We start from the raw sequence: 14,051 nt of genomic DNA on the forward strand, positions 1-14,051 counted from the left end.
TAACGTAACTTTTGGATTACCCAAACTCAGCAACGTACTCCGATTTCATTCAGTTACTTTTATTGCAGGATAAATCAATGTTAAAGTTTACATAGCTGGCATTTTCTTTATGGTTTGGTTATGTAGGCTTCTTCTAATCCATCAATTTCTACTACATATAATAATGATTAAATTATATCTTTACATTAACAACCAAAGTCTATCAGAATTCCAGTCATTATAATAAATGTTGTACCCCTTCCGTCTCAAGGAGAAAAACAAGCTTTTGGGTGTAACAGTTGAACTAAACTCATGAGGCATTTCTAAGTTATATCCTTCAAGAATCAATGGATATATATATATAATTTATGAATCCAAAAATGGATGTAGCATCTACAGATTGCCCCATTAAGTCTATCAAAAGTGTGCGAGTTTGAGCATGTGTCCATTAGGCCTATGGACTTTAAAAAAAATCAGCATTAATTATATTGAGCAAAAAAAGCCGCACTTTTCTTCCTTAGGCTTGGATCCACACTATGCAGCTGTTGCAAGAGCACATTTTTCACTGGCTGTCCACTGGTTTCAAAAACAATTATTGATAGGCAGCTTAAACTTCTTGAATTCAACCATTATTTGGTTCAAATACACATTTGTGAACAGCCATCCACAACAACCACAATCCGTAATACCGTGACTACGCGGTCTGCGAGCGTTGCAAAATAAATTTAGAAATCTATGTTATTCAATTATTGCACCCACACTGCTCGCGCGTCAACGAGCGTCTGCGTTGCCAAGGGCTAAAATAGAACTCCTTTCTATTTCTGACACAGATCGTGCTGCAATTCCTGCCTCTCCCATCTCCTCTTTGGTTTATTGAAGCAGGTACCCACGTGCCATCTCCTCATTGGTTATACCCACGTGGGTGATTGAAAGACGAACTGTGTTGCCGGTCGTCATGGTAATACTATGAAGGTTTAGATGCCAATCACCATATACGTTCAAAGATGAAAAAGCATGGAAGGAGGAGAGATGACTAGAAACGATTCGGTTGACCGTTTTATGTGTGGATTAATTGTCGGAGTAGAGGACCTTGTGCATTTCAGGTAAAATAACAACTCAATGTTTATATCCCAGGACAAATTAGCTAGCAACAGCAAGCTAGCTAAAAAGGACAAATTAGCTAGCAAGTGCAAGCTAACTATCTAAATTGCCATAAATGTTTAATGCTTTTCGACCTGTCCCCAAATTAATGTAATTGGTTCAGAGTTTGTTTTTATATTTTAACCTGAGTGTCGTGATCGCGTTTGGTGTAGGGGGACAAAATAAATGTATGCACGATGGCGCACACCCTCAGCCGGTTTGAGTTCCGTGTAAGGCGCAAATAGCTAAATGAGAGAGCAGTAGTGGGATTCACATCAATGCGCTATGTAGATATCAATAATAAGTATCGCCGTAGACTACACCAGTGCTGTCATCCTTACCTATAAGCGTTTATTCAAGTTGGATAATCTTTGGATGCTGACCTCTCACCTTTGGAAGACAGCTTGAACTGTAGCCTACAAAAGCCTATTCCTGATAATTTCCCTTGATCCATCAAACACATCTGGTGTGTTATCATAGTGGTCTCTGACTTGTGGTCAGACTCGCTCAGGTGGAACAAATTTAAAATTGTGCCTTTTTTCAATGCTGATTTCAATGTCATTGAGAAAACAGAGAGGTGTCAACAATTTTTTTCTGCAAACATATTTTCTGAATTTAAAAGTAATCCTCAAAGTAATCATCTAGTTTTTCAAAAGTATCTGTAATCTGATTACAATATTTTTGCTGGTAATGAAACGGATTATAGTTACCATTACATGTAATCCGTTACATGTAATCCGTTACTCCTCAACACTAAGTAAATAATCACTGACAACATGGGGAACTTCTACAGTACTCATTTTTGAATGGCTTTCCCACTATTCAAAATAGAGATATCATCTTTAGGTCTATCCACTGTGTGGATTTCATGCCATAAAATGGGTGAGACCATAGATTTGTACATATGAAGCCATAATGATCCTTAGTGTGGCAGACCTATTAAAAACAACTAAGCCAATTTTAAACTCTGCAAGTATTCATATTCGACACATTCACAGATGGGTTCTGCTCCGATGATATTAACAACATATCTCTGTGGTGCTGATGGATGCCAAATGGAAATCTGCTCAACCTGTTATCATAATCATCCTGACGAACATTGTGGCCTTGCAGCCTATATGTAGTTCTACATGTACAATGCATTTCCATGTCCATGAAATCATTCTAAAAGTGGGTCAGCAGTCCAACGACATTTATTTTACAACCTATCACAACAGGTTGTTGAGCAAGGCTTTTCAAATTCAATTGGCTAAGTAGCCTAATTTTCAGGTTAATAATCAACAATGCTATCTATCATCCACATCCTGGTCTGTTGATGACCACTTTGTCGTGCAACTGTTCAGCACTCCATTCATCCAACCTTCCTCAGTATTGGAAAAAATAAAAAGTGCTTTTTTTAATGGCGACCATTTCCTCTGTTGAAACTCAATATGCAGTATGATTTGTCAATTTAAATACATGATTACAACTAATCTGTGGAACAGAAAGTGATACAATGTGATGTCCCTTTTATCAGGATACTGAGGTCCACTGTGGGCTGTCCAGGTGTGAACACTACTATTCTGACTGCTAAATCACAATTCCTCAAAAACACTACTGTGGGCCACATTTCCTAATTAGGTGTGCTTGCTGAAAGTAAAGCACAACTTTAGAAACTGTTCATGCTTATTATAATAATAATAAATAATAATAATTTAGCTGGAACCTCTAGCGCCAAAACCGTAAAAGCTACAAACACCAAAACAGCTTTAAAACGTCCAGACTACCATTGGTTAGTGTGCTTGAAAAAAAACATTTTGATACTACTTATACTTTTCACACTGCAACCACATTTGCATAAATCCCAATGCTTTTCAATGGTCATAGACTTGAATGGGGAAAATGTCCACCGTAACTAGTGCAGACCGGTCTGAAATACTGTCTTTGGAAAATTACTTCCCTGTTGTCACGACTTCTATCGAAGTCGAAACCTCGCCTTGTTCGGGCGGTGCTCGGCAGTCGAAGTCACAGGTTTTCTAGCCATCATTGATCCATTTTTCATTTTCCATTGGTTTTGTCTTGTCTTCTTACACACCTGGTTTCAATCCCATTCATTACCTGTTGTGTATTTGACCCTCTGTTTCCCCTCATGTCTTTGTCAGAGATTGTTTGTATTTCAGTGTTGTGTTGTTTTTGTACTGGTGCGTGATGGGTCCTCGTACCCACTTTGTTTATTGTTACAGTTAGTGTTTGGAGTATGTTTTGTTTATTGTTACAGTTAGTGTTTGGAGTATGTTTTGTTTATTGTCACAGTTAGTGTTTGGAGTATGTTTTGTTTATTGTTACAGTTAGTGTTTGGAGTATGTTTTGTTTATTGTTATTAAATAACTCTCCGTTTGATTCTCCTGCACCTGACTTCCCTGCCACCTATACACACACAACTCTGACAGAATCTCTCACCAAAAAATGAAGTCAGCAGGAGAAGGTACCCGGCCTTGGAGGTGGAGGAGCGCGTCATGGAACACACGGAGATGATTGACAATCTGAGCGCCGCCATGGATAGCGTTGTCCAGAATATGGACCGCTGGGAGAGACTGAGTTTTTCCAGCACAACCGGGGTCTCCCCTGAGCGCCCCTTTCCCCGCCTGAACCCAGCAGGATCCATTTATCCCTGCTTAAGGGGTACGACGGAGATACTGCCGGCTGCCAGGGTTTTCTCCTCAAACTAAGCTTGTATCTGGCCACGGTCCAGCCAGCTCCATCGGACCGTTAGAAGAGTTACGCCCTCATCTCGTGCCTCACCGGGAAAGCCCTGGAGTGGGCCAGCGCTGTTTGTAGAGAAGGTTGCGGCGTTAGACCATTTTGAGGAGTTCACCCGCCATTTCAGGACAGAATTCGACCACCCACCCAAAGGCAGAGCGTCTGGTGAGCGCCTCTACCATCTGAGGCAGGAGACGAGGGGCGCACAGGAATTTGCTCTGGAGTTTAGGACCCTGGCTAACGGTGCTGGATGGAGCGACAGGGCCCTGATCGACCATTACCGCTGTAGTCTACGCGAGGACGTCCATCGGGAGCTGGTCTGTAGAGACACCACCCTCACCTTCGACCAGCTGGTGGACATGTCCATCAGGCTGGACAACATGCTGGCTACTCGTGGACGTCTAGATCGGGGTCTGGTTGTTCCATCCTCCCGCACCCTCTCTCCTGTACCCATGGAGTTGGGAGGAATGGGCGCAGGAAGACCGGAGGGGGTTCCCGCTCGAGCACCATATGTGGTCGCAGAGGTCACACTGCTGGTAGGTGCCGGGTTGGTTCCTCTGGGAATCAAGGCAGCAGGCAGGGCACTCTGGCGTCACCCCAGGTGAGTAGGCACCATTCTCATCCAGAGCCCTCTCTTGTAAATATGTTTGTCTCTGTCACTTTTCCTGAATTTTCCCCGCGTTCCCAGTATAAGGCGCTAGTAGATTCATGTGCGGCTGGGAATTTCATTAATAAAAGTTTAGCTCATAGTTGAGGGATCCCCATTGTAGCTGTGGATATGCCTTTCCCCGTTCATGCCTTAGATAGTCGACCATTAGGGTCAGGGTTTATCAGGGAGGCCACCGCTCCTTTGTGTATGGTAACGCAGGGGGGTCACAAGGAAAATATTTGTCTTTTCCTTATTGATTCTCCTGCGTATTCTGTGGTGCTAGGCCTACCCTGGTTAGCTTGTCATAACCCCACTGTTTCTTGGCCACTGAGGGCTCTCACAGGGTTTATGTTGGTGCTACCATGGTGGAAAGTCCAGACCAGGTCTCCACCGTGCGCATTCCCCCAGAATATGACGATTTGGCGACTTAATTACCACCCCATCGACGGGGGGATTGTGCGATAGATCTCCTGGTAGAAGCTGCATTTCCCAGGAGTCACGTGTATCCCCTGTCGCAAGCGGAGACGGTGGCTATGGAGACATATGTCTCTGAATCCCTGCGTCAGGGGTACATTCAGCCCTCCATTTCACCCGTCTCCTCGAGTTTCTTTTTTGTGAAGAAGGATGGCGGTTTGTGCCCATGCATTGATTATCGAGGTCTCTATAAAATCATGGTGAGGTATAGTTACCTGCTACCTTTTAACACCATGGCGATTGAGTCAATGCACGGGGCGCGCTTCTTCACTAAACTGGATCTCAGGATGGCGTACAATCTGGTGCGTATTCGTAAGGGAGACGAGTGGAAGACGGCATTTAGCACCAACTCAGGTCATTATGAGTACCTCGTCATGCCATATGGGTTGACGAATGCTCCATCAGTCTTCCAATCATTTGTAGACAAGATTTTCAGAGACCTGCACGAGCAGGGTGTAGTTGTGTATATCCATGATATCCTGATATACTCCGCTACACGCGCCTAGCATGTCCCTGGTGCGCAAAGTGCTTGGTCGCCTGTTGGAGCATGATCTATACGTTAAGGCTGAGAAATGCTTGTTCTTCCAACAATCCGTCTCTTTCCTAGGGCATTGGATTTCCATGTCAGGAGTGGAGATGGAGAGCGACCGCATTGCAGCTGTGCGTAATTGGCCGACTCCCACCACGGTAAAGGAGGTGCAGCGATTCTTAGGGTTTGCCAACTACTACCGGAGGTTTATCCATGGTTTTGATCAGGTTGCTGCTCCCATTACCTCACTACTAAAGGGGCCCCCAGTGCACTTGCAGTGGTCGGCTGAGGCGAACAGGGCTTTTAGGCACCTGAAGGCTCTGTTTACCTCGGTTCCTGTGTTGGCTCATCCGGACTCCTCTTTGCCATTTATAGTGGAGGTGGAAGCATCTGAAGCTGGGATAGGAGCAGTGCTCTCTCAGCGCTCGGGTACGCCACTGAAGCTCTGCCCCTGTGACTTCTTCCTGCCGGAAGTCAGCTCCTCTCCTTGTTCGGGCGGCGTTCGGCGGTTGACGTCACCGGCTTTCTAGCCATCGCCGCTCCATTTTTCATTTATCCATTAGTTTTGTCTTGTTCCCTGCACACCTGGTTTTCATTACCCAATCACACTACATGTATTTATTCCTCTGTTCCCCCTCATGTCTTTGTGTGTGATTGTTTTGTGTTACGTGTAATTTTTGACACGCTATTTCTGGTGTGCGTTTATTCAGTGTTTTATATTCACAAGGTACTGTATGTTAATTTGTTTGTAATTTATTGTTGTGACTGTTTGCGCGTTTTTGCACTTTGTCATATTGGATGGAGGTTTCGACGCAGTGGCATCCGTCTGTTGGTTTCTCCTGCCTAAATAAAGTGTGCGCCTGTTCACAACTCTCTGCTCTCCTGCACCTGACTCCGCTCCCAGTACGCACACCATTGACAGCACCTCTATACAATGTATTAACACCGTTCAGTGCCACAGTACCATCCGATGGGTACCACTTGCCATCCTTCTACCCCCTTTGTGCCAGGGCTACGGTCACATGACCATGGCACAGCAGGTGTGGAGATTTTTCACTTGAAGCTAGAGTTAAGACGACATTACTGTAATTAGTCATGTGAGTCTATATTAAAGTATGCCACGTTGCCCTTAAACCGTATTTAAATAACCTTACGGGCAATATTGTTGTCCATGTGAACCTAAATCACACTGTAATGAGAAAATGGCTACAAACATGCACACAGTTAAGAAGCAGTGAGGTCTATGAGGGGACAGACTGGCTAGCCAAGGTAGGATTAGCCTCTAGGATAAATCTGTGAATCTCATGCAAAAGATACTAATGGCATAGCAATGACAGATGAGTGACATGAACACATTGGTCGGATTACCCTCTCTTTATCTTGCTGTCATCAACTAACACAGGTGACCTCCATCCAAAGTGGTGACTCAACATGGCTATTTCTTAACACACTTTTATACCATCCCGTTTGGGGAATGGTCTGGCATTTTTCAAAGTGATCACTACGTCTATTGGCAATTACTAAAACCGTTCATGATAAACTAAGACTTATTTGATCAGACTCCAGAAAATGAATACAAAAACAGTCTTCAGGCCAGAAAAATTAAACATTGTGGGGATTTTCACAATCAGTCGGCAAATCTAACCAATAGTATGGGTAGATCACCTTTGCCATTAGTTACTTACTTGAAAGAGATTTTCTTTGTTTGACTGTCTGGGCTCCCCCTTATTACAGGACATCTATCAATGAAAGAAAAAGCAAGAAACTAACCATGAGTACATGTACATTTTCAAAAGACTCATCATGCTACAGCATCCTCACAAAGAGACAATGACAGAGTACAGTATAGTCCCCAAGTTAACGGCCAAAAAGGCAATAGGAAAGAGCTCAGTGCCTTTTAAAGACCGACTTGAGATATTAAAGTCGTAGAAACAGAGAGATGAGCTCTATGAAAGGGATCTGTTATCTCCTGATCAAGGCAGGTGGCATGAAGGTAAAGGTTTGGCTTCAACACCAGCTAGATCACTTACGGTATGCTCTGGCATAAAAGGCAGATATTGGCATGGCTGCCCTGTCTATAAACTAGCACTTTAAATATTTTCTCCTCTTTGGAAACCCAGTTACTCATGAATTTCAGAGATATTAATCACATTCGGTAGTTGATAAGACATTTCTAATTCCTCTGTAGATATGGTCGAAACATTTGAGAAAAATGTATTGTGTAATTTTCTGTAAAAATGGGCATGTTACTTTGGTGAAGAACATAGTGTTGCTCTAGCAACAGGTGTGCTAATATTGCACTGAGAACATTGGCATTAAAGGGTACCCACTGCCATTATCAATCAGAAAGAATCTCCTAAACTGCATGAGACCATAATAAATGGATATTAATATTCAATTTTATTCGATTCTTATAATAATCTTTGTTGCTTTACATCTTGTGGCTAATTCTACATGTTTAATTCATGGGTCTTTGTCCTCAGGTTCCAAATGGTGTATGACTTCTTATTAGATATTTGGCATGTCTCATTGTATTTTCTATTCTATAGTGTTACTTCAATTGTTTTACGCTAAAATGGTTTAAATCAGAGTTGTTGCTTTTGTCATTCCCATCCAACTAAAGGAGAATGTCAGCTTGACGGACTCTTGACCTGGATTCTCTGGTCATCTGATTTTAGCCAGGAGCTTATCTTGGACTTGTCCTAACTAGCCTTCCATCATGTGATCTATGAGCAATGTAATGTGGACCTAATGACACGTCATCAGCAATGATATCCCCCTGTGTCATTTGGCAGTAGCTCATGACGCAAAAACTAAACTAGATTACGAAATTTCGTTATTACTAGTTGTTATAATTACTGCGCAACACCTCACATTTGAATTGCTGTCAGGTGAGCTCCAATTGATTTATTTATTTGCAATGTGAGTTTTCTCATTTGTCTTATTTTGTATTACTATGTTATTTGACAACTTTTTTCCAATATGAGAAGGATAGGAAAGGTTAACACACAACCCCCCACCCTCCATATCTTCACAAGTGCATCAATTCACAAGCTGCCTTCCATAACAATGTGGATGAATTTTGTTGTGGACAATACTGAGACTTCAGGGATCTCATACTCTACCGTGTATGGTATGGTGGAATCACCTGGAAACAAGTGTGCTCAAGGCACGCTCCTTTTGGAAGGCCTACGGCAAAGAACATATGCATGTACAGCCATGGGGGTACATCACACCACAACAGCAGAAAAACACACACACGCACACAAACACACCCACAAACACACACAAGCAAGCGTACACACACCAACACACATGTACACACGACTTGAGCCACCCATCATGTGGGTATTTGGCCGAGAGGGCATTTCAACAACAAGATGTTTGAGGAAGAAAATATCTCCTTCCCCTTCTGTCAAACCCCAAATTCCAGCAGCAAAGCCTAGACCACTGCTCAGCTTTCTTAGAACCTATCAGGGAATACATGTAGGCTGTGTTTTTCCTAAACCTTTATATTATCACATTCTATTCTATTCTATAACATGACCAGAAAATCAGGTTAATTCAAATTGAACTTTTCAAGGGTCCAAGATTGTGCCTTTTGGTAGGCTACGTATTTAGCCTAAAGAACATTGACGGAATTTTTCAGTTAAACTGAATAGAAAATTCAAAGGACACACAACACATACAGTGGGGTCCGAAATGATTGACACCCTTAATAAAAATGATCAAAAATGACCATATAAAATCTGTATAAAGGGTGTTCTTCAATCTTATAAAGGGTGTCAATCATTTCGAATTCCACTGTATATGGGTGCATTTCACTGAGACATGATAATGATCACCAGCTTAGTCAATGAAATTCAAACAAATAATATATTAAATGTATGTTTTATACACTGGAAATTGTGTGACAAAAACATGTGTTTGGTAAGATATGACTGACTCACTCAACATTGCATTGTCTGTTTATAGATGTTATACACACCTGTAGAATAGCTCCATACAGGCGCAGGAGGACATTACGAGGTTCATCAACTACACTGGTTTGGGTGTCGGGCAGGGCGCAGAGGAAGAGCTTGTTGCTGAGGCCACCTCTGTCACAACATTACAAAAAAAAAACAAATCAAGTTCATTGAAGAGTCACATTCCCCCAGGTCAATGAATGTGGCGGGCTAAATAACATTTTTGTTCTAGGATAAAGCCCATAAATAATAAGTGATGCTTTAAAGGCCAAATACAGACGTTTTTATATCTATATCAAATCATTTCTGGGTAACAATTAAGTACCGTACTGCAATAGATTTCCATTCAAATGGGCAAATATAGCTTTTTAGCTAAAACTGTTTCTCAAGCAAGATTTCTGCTAGGACTGTCTGGGTGAGGAGGGAGAAACTGAAAATTAACTGTTATTTGCAGAGAGGTTTGGAACTCTCTTTGTTATTGGTCTATTAACCAATTTACCACATGGTTATGTCACCATGGAAAACCGAAACTCCCACCAGCAACTATCAGGAAATAACACTGGTCATTTTTTTGTGTAAGTTTCAACAGCTGTTGTACAATATGATATAAAACAGGAATAACATAATTTTGACTGCACTGGGCCTTTAAATTCAAAAACACATAATACAATCCCATATAGACAAAGGAATCGTTTTAATTTGAAATTACATTACTTAGGTTTATCACAGTATCATATTCTCTGTTTATTAAACCCTATCATACCACTGGACACCATGATATGGAGGACCAAGCATGCCATAATAATAAATAAATACCTAAATAAATGCACACATAAATAAACAAATACATGAATAAATAAATAAACACACACATAACTAGATATATAAATGGATGAATGAATGCACACATATCGATAAAAACATATTTAAATGAGTCACACTTTCATTCATTCATTTTATTAATTTAGATTATATTTTCATATATTTATTTCTGTATTTCTTCCTCCAATATGATGATGACGGGGTGTCAAGCAAATTTATGAATCTAGCAAACCATTGGTTAATCAATGTCACTGTCATGCCCTCACCTTAGAGAGCCTGTTTATTTCTCTATTTGGTTAGGTCAGGGTCTGATTTGGGTGTGCATTCTAGTTTTCTATTTCTTTGTTGGCCGGGTATGGTTCCCAACCAGAGGCAGCTGTCTATCGTTGTCTCTGATTGGGAATCATACTTAGGCAGCCTGTTTTCCACCTGAGTTTGTGGGATGTTGTTTTTGCACGGATGTAACAGTCACAGAGCGTTGCTCGATTTCATTTGCCTGGGGTAAATTCAGTACAACAGAACAGTTATCAACATTTAATTAAACAGAAACGATACTGTACTGAATGACCAGTTGAAAAACGGTGTGATTATGGTGGCCCAGAGGGTGATTGTATATGGTGTATTGCACCAGGACTCTCTGTTATAACCTGAACTCTGGTGAATTTGTCGGGAAACTTCCTCCAAAGAACTAATGGTTCCACCTCTGTGCCCCTTTGTAACAGCTAGCTGACCCAAGTTTTCGATGCATGCCTCTATAACCAGGGTCAGTGTGCTAGCTTAGCATATAGCGCTGCCTCCTTGAACATTCCACTGACTGGGCTTCAATGAGGGTCCTATACCTCACCAACACATGTGACTGCCAGCTTGACAACGTGTGAACCGAATGAGCTATACAATAGGTACCAATTGGATAGCTCCATCTGTGACATTTCAAGCTATCTGTGGAGTGAGGTTATGGTACGTTCGTACCTTCATTTAGCCCTTGATCATGACTCTCAGTTCCATTACATTACACATAAGTGTCATTGGACGAAGGCGTCTTCTGTATGGGGGAGCATTGTTAAGATTCGTCTGAACATTAACATGTATTGCTTGCGGTACGGGTTTGGAAGCATAAGGACCTTATCTTTCATTTTACCAAGAAATATTTTTTTAAACACAAAAGGTTAAATTGACGCACCTTAATAGGGTTAGTGTTCCCACATGGTTATATCTCCATGTTACAGCACTTGTTTACTGAAAACAGATGGAAGACAAGAGGTTTACCACCTGTGATTATTAGATATCTAGCATTGTCCAAACAACAGCGTGTAAGTGTAATTCGGGAAGTGTAGTTTCCTCAGATGGAGGCACCCATAGCTGTATGGATCTGTGCAAAACTGCTACAGTAAGTGTATCTTTTTTATTTGAAGGATTATTTCTCGCTGATGAAAGATAAGGGCCATATGCTTCCAAAGCCGTACTGCAAGCAATGATTATTGATGTTTTTAAATGTTAAAACACAGCGTCCGGATTGTAGTTCACATGAGGCAGTCGTGGGCGAAGCTAATGGCTGAGAACTGTAAGGAGTTCACAAGAGCTAACCTCCGTTACACCTCCACACGGAAAAGCAGGTAATCTGGAGAGGTGTTGTTTTCAGCAGCGTTAGCCAGCACTGCCAAGTCTCTGGCTACTGCTCGCCTGATTGCAGCCATCCTACTTGTCAGAAGAAGTGGGCTACTGTAGTTATCTACCGGTTGTAAATCTCTCAAATGTGTGTAGTTTGATTGTTTACATTTCGGACCATCGGCCAGAAAAAAGCAACACACAGTGAAATTGATCAACCAATGGTGTGTTAGATACCACCCACAGATGTTTGATTGACACCCCCTCATTATCATATTGGAGGGAGAAATACCTAAATTAATAAATATATAAATTAATACAATGAATGTGTGAATAATTATATAATAGATTAATAAATACTTGAATACATACAGATATGTAGAGAAAAATGAATGCAATTTGGTCAGTATTTATCTATTTCATTGCTCAGTTATTTATGTGGAATTATTTATCTATTCCTGTGAGCATTTATTTATTTATAATTATGGTAGGTTTGGTCTTCCACACCATCATGACTAGGGGGAGAAAAAGCTATGCTATGCATTTGCAAACGCAGCAAATAACGGTTTCTCTGTGTAATGTATGAAAATTAAATATTGATAAGTAATGGTTGGGCTCAAAGATTATATTTACCTTATTAAGCTGATTTGAAAATCCTCTTCTGTCACCGTTTTCCACGCACCGTGGAGAAATTCTTTGCACCATAAATATGCCTTGCGCTTCGTGTCCAGGTCGGGCTCATCCGGCCGGATGATGTCCTTGCATTCATCCTCAGTGTCTGGCTGCACCTCAAGTGCGTTTTCAGTGATCAACAAACCCAACGACATAGAAGGGGACGATGACACCCCGTTGATGAATTTCGTCTTCATGTTGTCTTAAAAGTAATACTAAATAACCTACAGTTGGAATTAATTAGATAAAAGGAAATGTAGAATCAGGCTTGCTTCGACAAAAATACTCAGATTTGATTTCAAGCAATGTGTTTTTAATCAATCTAGAAAATATGCGTCTCGGGTTTATTCAAACAGCAGAGTAGACAAGACCGTTAAATGTCAAGGAGTGAATCGACTGAAGAAACACTACTGGTTACACCAGTCAATAGGCTGAAATCGACGGGGGTTGCACGGATTGCACGTAGGGTTTGCATCTAGACGTCATACTACCACACCCATTCTCTTACCTCATTGGTTCTGCACAGGCACGTCCTTTTAGGAGCAAAATAGAGACAGCCCAGCACCATTTCCCATGCATGGTAAAGGCCTTCTTGTAGCTGATCACAAATATTATTTTGTGGTGCTATGATAAACCTGACCAAAATATTGTTTACATTAGGCTATGCTATGGATTATGCTATTGTTACCAAAGATTGACTAATTATCTTTCTTTAAAACAACTTCCACCTCAATGAGAGATGGGATTTTATATTTTCACAATGCATTTCCTACAAATGTGTTGACTATGCAATGTTTGTGCTGATCAGTGTGCACAAAATGGCAATTTAATATGGGAAAAGCTGAGCTGCTGAGGTGAAGTCTGTGTACCCAAGTAGACTTCAAATGCTATTTTGTCCCATTGCCCACTCTCAAGTATCGGTAGCTAGTATTCCATCCAATTGGCGACAGATTGGATATGATACATTTGATTTCCTACCAGAGTGGTATTTCCATCAAACTTACTTTTTAGCTGATAAAATGCTGTGTGTGATGACATAGTGCAATAAAATATATTTTGCGCTAACTTTTTTATGTACAGAATTTAAAAAAACATTAATTTAATGTGTTTCCACCGAATTTTCAACTCTACCAATGGTTTTATCACACACACTTGCCCAATCTGGTTTTGGTGCATGCTCTACAGACACTTTGCCCAATCTGGTTTTGGTGGATGCTCTACAGACACGTTGCCCAATCTGGTTTTGGTGCATGCTCTACAGACACGTTGCCCAATCTGGTTTTGGTGCATGCTCTACAGACACGTTGCCAAATCTGGTTTTGGTGCATGCTCTACAGACACGTTTGCTGATAAAATGGACAGAGTAGGTTAAGCCTTGCCTATATGAAATCGGGGAGGGAATCTGTTTTCATCCGTTAGTGTGTTCTTCACACGAAATATCTCAGACAGCACTGGCCCGATTTTGACAAAGTTGCCA

At 41.3% G+C, this 14,051-nt stretch overlaps 1 protein-coding gene across 3 annotated transcripts in view; it reads right to left on the reverse strand.

Moving 5' to 3' along the window:
* Nucleotides 1–13,010, reverse strand: part of LOC115109398 (choline kinase alpha-like) — a 34,190-nt gene extending 21,180 nt beyond the window's left edge. The window contains exons 1-3 of one of the 3 annotated variants that reach the window (XM_065009743.1): nucleotides 12,536–13,010; nucleotides 9,499–9,607; nucleotides 7,196–7,249 (exon numbers count right to left, since the gene is read on the reverse strand). In XM_065009743.1, the coding sequence (XP_064865815.1) occupies nucleotides 7,196–7,249; nucleotides 9,499–9,607; nucleotides 12,536–12,771 (399 nt within the window). In that variant the 5' untranslated portion in view covers nucleotides 12,772–13,010. The remainder of the gene's footprint in view (nucleotides 1–7,195; nucleotides 7,250–9,498; nucleotides 9,608–12,535) is intronic. The other 2 variants (XM_029634237.2, XM_065009742.1) reach the window with 2 other exon arrangements.
* Between the last annotated feature and the right edge of the window lie 1,041 nt (nucleotides 13,011–14,051).

This window comes from Oncorhynchus nerka, linkage group LG25, assembly GCF_034236695.1.
Source record: "Oncorhynchus nerka isolate Pitt River linkage group LG25, Oner_Uvic_2.0, whole genome shotgun sequence".
In the NCBI taxonomy this organism is placed as follows: Eukaryota; Metazoa; Chordata; class Actinopteri; order Salmoniformes; family Salmonidae; genus Oncorhynchus; species Oncorhynchus nerka.